The sequence below is a fragment of the Hyaena hyaena genome, unplaced genomic scaffold (genome assembly GCF_003009895.1).
Source record: "Hyaena hyaena isolate Hyena2069 unplaced genomic scaffold, ASM300989v1 scaffold_2018, whole genome shotgun sequence".
Taxonomy (NCBI): domain Eukaryota; kingdom Metazoa; phylum Chordata; class Mammalia; order Carnivora; family Hyaenidae; genus Hyaena; species Hyaena hyaena.
In genome coordinates this window covers 8,183-15,651 of record NW_024082651.1, presented here as the reverse complement: position 1 = coordinate 15,651, position 7,469 = coordinate 8,183, and the positions used below count along the sequence as shown (strand labels likewise).

The window sequence follows — 7,469 nt, the reverse complement described above, 5'->3', positions numbered from 1 at the left end:
GTCACTCCTGATATTCATCAACAAGGTACCTTAAGAAGTTGGTGCTCAAACAGAAATAATTGAGTGGGGGGTAGATATCGGTTGTCATCTGATTGGCAAGAGACCGTGCAAACTTGCTTTAACCTCACCAGGAGTTTTCTCAACTAGTAGGCTCAGAATGGCTCCCAACATGCAAGGAAATTGGAAAGTTGGGGTAATATTTGTTACTCCCCAGGGGTTAAATGGCCCTTTGCTTATAAAACCCTATGGTAGTTTTTTGACATAATTTTATAGACACACTATTACTGTCCACCCTACGTATAAAAATAAGAGAATTATTAAAAAGAATATGCAGGAATTTATAGGTAAATACATACATATATATAGTATAGTCCATGTTTATGGCTTCTCTCTCTTGCACATGTTCCTGTTCCACTCAATGCAGAATCTATAATTCATAGTGAGTTTTTTAATTTGGTAAGTATTCCTTGCTGAGATCATCCAAAATGTCCTTTAGATCCTTGCTTCAGTTGAATCAATGTTGTGCTCCAGGAATATTTATTTCTCCCCTGAAATAGCTTTCCCTCTACACAATTTCCTAATGGCATTTTTCATCTGGTCATTTCTCAAGGTATAGATTAAGGGATTTAACATGGGAGTTACCATAGTGTAGAACACTGCCACTGCTTTATCAATAGATAAAGTAGCTGCGGGTCTCATGTACACAAATATGCAGGGCACAAAGAATAAGACGACCGCTGTGATGTGGGAGACACAGGTGGAGAGGGCTTTGCGCCTTGCCTCTAAAGTGTGGTTCCTTAGAGAGCGCAGAATGACCACATAGGAGACCATCAAGAGAAGGAAGTTTAAGACACAGATGAAACCACTGTTGGCAGCAACGAAGAGCCCTAGAGTGTGGGTATCAGTGCAGGCAAGATTGAGCAAAGGGTTCAGATCACACATAAAGTGGTCTATGACGTTAGGGCCACAGAAGGGTAATGGGATGATAAAGAGGATCTGTATGATTCCATGAAGAAAGCCTCCCACCCACACCACTCCCATTAGCAGGCCACACACTCGCTGATTCATGATGGTCGTGTAGTGCAATGGCTTGCAAATGGCCACATAGCGGTCATAGGCCATCACAGTAAGCAGGATGACATCAGCACCTCCAAAGAAATGTTCCCCAAAGATTTGAGTAATACATGCATTGAATCGGATGGTCTTCTTTTCACGGAGTGAATCTACGATCAATCTAGGGTTATTGACAGAAGAATAGCAGGCATCAATAAAGGAGAGATAGGCCAAGAAAAAGTACATGGGGGACCTCAATAATGGGCTGGCAGTGATAGTGACCAGAGTTAACACATTTCCTACCACAGAGACGATGTAGATGGCCAAAAACACAACAAATATGACCTTCTGCATCTTTGGATTCTCTGTGAGTCCCAGTAGAACAAACTCCGTCACGTTGTTCCTATCCTTCATTTTTTCATATTATGGTTCATTACATTCTCTGAAAAAAATATTTTGTGATTAAATGCACCTTTGACTTTATTAAGCTTCTTCATGTAGTAAATAATTAATTCCTAGAGTCTATTAAGTCATGAATTTTCAAGATGTTTGTTGAGATTGAAATTAGTCTGAGTTCTTAGAGATTACTTAAATTATCTCCTGGGTGTATATTCTGCTGCATATAGACATTAGAAACTTTTTAAACAAATAGGTAGAAGACCATATTTGTGCAGATAATCACCTGAGATGACTCGTCTAACAGGAAGCAGTGCATCATACACATAGTGGCCGTTGTGTAAGAAAAGGGAGGTGGCACATGATGTAAAGTCTATGAATGCAAAATTAAGGAATTTTCCCTTTCTTCTTTGAGAATGAAATTAAGAATACAAGTGGAAAAATGAAGAAGGATTTCAGGAAGGGGGAATAAGGGATATAATTTTAGTAAAGATCTTACTGTGTCTTCGATGAAGTTGGGTGAGGTTCAGTAAGGAGATGGAAGCCAGGGATAGAAAACCCAGTTAGAAGATTATTTATAATAGAAGACAGGGAGTAACAGGGCATGGGTGGTGGGTATGTAAAGAAAGTACACCAAAGCTACTATAAATATAATTCATAATGCTTATTGTCTAAATATAATAACATTATAATTACTAATTATTTGTATATACTTTAATAACTGATTTCCATGTTTATGCCATAGTAACAAGTGTTCTGTACTTATGATCCTAGTTAGTATTGATAACATCTTGTGTGGTCGGTATTATCTCACCCATTTTGGGATGAGGAAACAGTCTCAGAGACTTATGTTGATGGTAATAATAACAGCAATATTAACTAAAATTCAATATTTAGTGGCTCTAAGTATTTTTGCAGACATTTGCTGATTTAATCCCCATTACAAACCCATAAGATAGTTACTTCCATTTTTTAAATATTGTTTTATACGTTATGTAATGTAGACATGAGAAGTTAAAGATCCTGCCGATATCCAGATGCTAATTAAGGACAGAGCCAAGAGTAGTTCAGGTTATACTTGTTAATTTTCTTTCTTAAAATTCTTATCCATACTCTATATCCTTATAACTAACAACATTGAACTAGTAATTTCCTCTTTATATGACCATAATAATTATACTTCCTTTATTACTACTTTGAAGGGAAGTGTATATAAAATGATTTCATTAGCAGACACACAGACACATACACACACACACTGACATGTTTGAACCTCAAAATACCAAATAAAATGTGGCATTACATTCACTGAAAAATACTTTTATCTTGACTTCTCCCTCAGATCTAGTTCTCCCTATTATAATCAACTTCCAAAGCAAAACATCTGCAAAACATTGCAAAGCATTTCTGCTGTGGTTAAGTTTTTTGGTTTGAAAATGAAATAGACCAGAATAGAATCCTGATTCTTCCAATTGCATCTTCTTTGATCTGGAGTATATTTCTAGCACATTACATCTTTGTTTCCTCACCTATAAAGCAAGATTAATAATATCCATCTCACAGGTTTTTATGAGAATTGATAGAGGAAATATATTTTTACATATCACCACAAGGCTGTGCACATAGAGAACTTTCATCTATTTTAACTGTTTATGCATCTAGGATGCAGCATTTATTGACATTTAGAGCGATAATTATGTAATGATTTAATTATGCAAGCAGTTCAGGAAAAACCAACTCTAATTTTACTTTTTTTTTTAATGTTTTATTTCTAGGAGAGAGAGAGAGAGAGAGAGACAGCGTGAGCAGGGGAGGGTCAGAGAGAGAGGGAGTTACAGACTGAAACAGGCTCCAGGCTCTGAGCTGGCAGTCAGCACAGAGCCCGACGCGGGGCTCGAACCCACGAACCGCGAGATCATGACCTAAGCGAAAGTCGGACGCTTAACAGACTAAGCCACCCAGGCGCCCCTCTAATTTTACTTTTAAAGAAGGCATAGAGACTCAGTTATCCATAGCCTTTGTTACCAGAAAGAATTCTCCACTCACGCTTGGACTAAATGGGTGATGATATATGTCATCTGTATTCATACTTAAGTCTTTTCTATGTGAGAAGTGTCTGTATATTTTCTATTCACTCTCATGATTAATCTAGTTTCTTAAGCTAGATATCTCATTGTAAAAGTACGTGGCCTCGTGACAGAGAGCTGGGTCCTACAATTTACCTAAATTCCATGAAGTTCAAAGTTTTCATATGTCAACTTAGTTTAATGATATTTACCAATTATATTTTGAAGAAATTAGGTGATAATGAAATACTCTATTACTATGTTTGAAGAGGCTGAAACGATGTTTAATACGCATGGGAAGTAAAAATCTTTAAGTTGCATTAGCAATAGTGAAAACTTACCTTACAGATATAGAAGATTCCGTGATGTTTGGAGGGTTTCAGAAAGAATCTCATCTTTAAAGTTAACCTTCTCTAGATAAGTATCTTTCAATATGAAAGATATGACATACTTGTAAAGAGACTTTTCAAATAATTCTCAATCAAATTATCAGTTTTTAATAAAGTGTTTTTATAAGCCAAAAGCTTCCCTTCTAGCCTAAAGCCTCAAAAAATTTTTACAGAACACTTGAGATTTGAATTTAAAATGGATTCTTTTGAAACACTATGGAGAAAAGATCTACAGATGGCTTTGGTCCCACAGATGAGAAGCAAGAAGTATGGAGTAAACACATTCAGATGGGTCATTCCAACCATAATGAGTCTTGCTCTGGAAAATGTGATCAATTGAAATCATTTTCAACTTGCACTGCATGGATATTTAAAGAGGTTTCCATAAAGGTTCAAGGACCTTGTCTTGTAGCTGCTACTTTCTCTCCCAGGAATTAATTATCTCCCCAGATGGAAAGGCTTTGTGTTAAAGCCATGCTAAGGAGACATGTTTGATGAGCATGCAATTTTGCATAGGGAATTGCATTCCCTGTACTTGGAACCTAAACATGAGAGAATTCCCTTTCTCGACGTGAAACTTGGTTTCTAAGAAAGCTGCATGTCCTGTGAATGGAAAGATGCCATAATTCCCAGTATGGGGGCCTTTGATGTAATTCGTCTGTTGACTCATCATAGAGAGAACTTATGTCTCCTTATCAATAATAAAACTTTTTTGGAACCTGCTAAGGATTGCTTGAGAGCTAAATCCATTAGGGCATAAAATCATGACAGCCATTTTAATGATCTTGACTTCAAAAGCTGTTTTTCACCTGCATCAGGAAGCTATCAAGTGAATAAAAACTCTACAAGGCTCACAATGAGTCATCTTTGGGACTTATGGTCTGGTCAGTAGGGAATACTAGGGAACATCGAAATTGTGGAGAGATACCAGAATACAAGCAAAGAGCTAGTTGCTCCACATCTTTGTCACTTGGTATTGTCAGTTTTTCCTTTGAGTTATTCTAGGCGATGTGTGGTGATCTATTGCTGTGGTTTTAATTTTCTTTCCCTGATGGCTAATAATGAGATTTTTTTTTCATATTATTGGCCATTTGTAAACCTCCTTTTGTGTAGTTTTGTTTAAATATTTTGCATAATTTAAAAATAAGCGTTCCAGGGGCGTCTGGGTGGCTCAGCCGGTTAAGCGTCTGACTTCGGCTCAGGTCATGATCTCACAGTCTGTGGGTTCGAGCCCCGAGTCAGGCTCTGTGCTGACAGCTAGCTCAGAACCTGGAGCCTGTTTCAGATTCTGCGTCTCCCTCTCTCTCTGACCCTCTCCTGTTCATGCTGTCTCTCTCTCTCTCAGAAATAATTTAAAAATTTTTTTAAAAAAGGGTTCTGGTTTCCTTATCACTAAGTTATAATTGTTCTTTATATATACTACAAGTCTTTGTCATATATATGTTATGTATACATACAAAAATTTCTCCTAGTCCATGGATTGACTGTTCATTTTTAAAAATGGTGTTACTTGAATACCAGCAGTTTTAAAATTTTGACAAATACTAATTTTTAATTTTTTCTTATGATTAATGATTATTGTTTTGTATCTAAAAAATATTGATGTACCTCCAAGTTCAAAAAGTTTTCTTCTGGAATTTCTATGGATATAACTATCGATATTTAACACTAACATGTAGGTTTCTGTCTCATTTTTAGTTAATTTTTGTGCATGGTATGAGGTGAGATTGTGGTTAAGATTAATTTTTTTTCTCATATGGATATACAATTGATCCAGTATAATTTGTGGAAAAGCCTCTACTTTCCCTATTTCATTATTTGACATTTTTGGAAAAAGTCATATAATTAGACTTATTGTTGGACATTCTATTGCTTTCAAGGTCTCTATGTTTATCCCTTTGTCATACCACACAGCATTGATCATGAGAGCTTTATAATAATTCTTGAAATTATGTAGAGTAAGTATTCAAACTATGTGGTGGATTTTCTTTGAAAGTGATTTATCTTCCAGATTCCTTTAAATTTGTATATTTCCATATAAATTTCAGAATAGAATTGTTCAGTTCTTTAAAAACTTTTTTGAAACTTTTATTGGAATTGTATTAAAAACATACAATGATGTGGTGAAAATGCAATCTTTTAAGCCAATGACAAGGTATATCTCTCCATTTTTGTGTTTACTTTCTCTCAGAGGTGTTTTCTAATTTTCATATACTGGTCTTGAATATACTTTTGAAATTATTCCTCAAAAATTTAAAAAATAATATTCACATTACATAGTGCTGTTTCTATTTTAATTTCCAATTTTTGCACTTATAGACATATGCATTGTATTTGATTTTCCATTGTATCTTGTGACCTTGCCAAATTAACTAAGTCCATTACATTTTCTGCCTATATAATCATGTCATCTGCATATAAATATATTTTTGCAATTTTCTTCTTATTTTCCAATCTGTATGTCTTTATTTATTTTTCTTATTGCAATGACTAAAATGTAAGGTAGAATGCATAAAAGAAAAGACAAGATATAATTGACTTTTTCCAATATTGGAAAAGTATTTACTATTAAATAATATGGTACTTGTAGGTTTTATAGATATGCTTCTAATCAAGCTGAACATGTTCCTTTCTATTCTTCATTGATATTTTCTTAAAATATAATTTATTGTCAAGTTAGCAAACATACAGTGTATACAGTGTGCTCTTGGTTTCGGGGGAAGATTCCCATGATTCATCACTTACATACAACATCCAGTGGTCATCTTAACAAGTGTCCTCCTCAATCCTCATCACCCATTTTTCCCTTGGGATTCATTGTCCTTTTTTAATCAAAGATATCAGTTGAAACTTATCAAATAATTTTACATCAATTGAAATAATCTTGTGATTCTCCTTCATTCCATTAATTTAGTGAGTTACACTGATTGATCTTTAAATTTTTTAAAAAATGTTTATTTATTTATTTTGTGAGAGAAAGAGAGAAAGAGAGAGAGAGAGAGAGGACAAGTGGGGAAGAGGCAGAGACAGAGAGACACAGAATCTGAGGCAGATTCCAGGCTCTGAGCTGTCAGTACAGAGCCTGACACGGGACTTGAACTCATAGACCATGAGATCATGACCTGAGCTGAAATTGGATGCTCAATTTACTGAGCCACCTAGATGCCCCAACACTGATCTTTAAATGTTAAATCAGTCTTTCATTCCTGGGATAAATTTCACATCATCATGGTCACTTATTATTTTTTAAGAAGGATTGATGGGTTTGGTTTACTGGTGTTTTGTTTACTATCCTTGGGTGTGGGTTCACAAGGGATATTTGTCATATTTTTTTCTTGCAATATCACTGGGAATTTAGGCAGCTGTCTTCATATAACTGATGTGTAGTATTCTCTATTTTCTAAAAGAATTTGTTAGAATTTGGTTTTTTTTTTTTTTTTCAGTGTTCCATGCAGTACCATGTAATTTTAGGACCAACTTTCCTTATGACAAAAAAAGCTATCGATATCTTCACAAGGATTGCATTGAATCTGTAGATCACTTGAGGAATATTGCCATCTTAATT

At 35.2% G+C, this 7,469-nt stretch overlaps 1 protein-coding gene across 1 annotated transcript; it reads right to left on the bottom strand.

The window, feature by feature from the left end:
* Nucleotides 1–537: 537 nt before the first annotated feature.
* On the bottom strand, nucleotides 538–1,467 carry LOC120227132 (olfactory receptor 4C46-like). Its single transcript, XM_039225295.1, has one exon. The coding sequence runs from the start codon at nucleotides 1,465–1,467 to the stop codon at nucleotides 538–540; it is 930 nt and encodes a 309-aa protein (XP_039081226.1).
* Nucleotides 1,468–7,469: the final 6,002 nt, after the last annotated feature.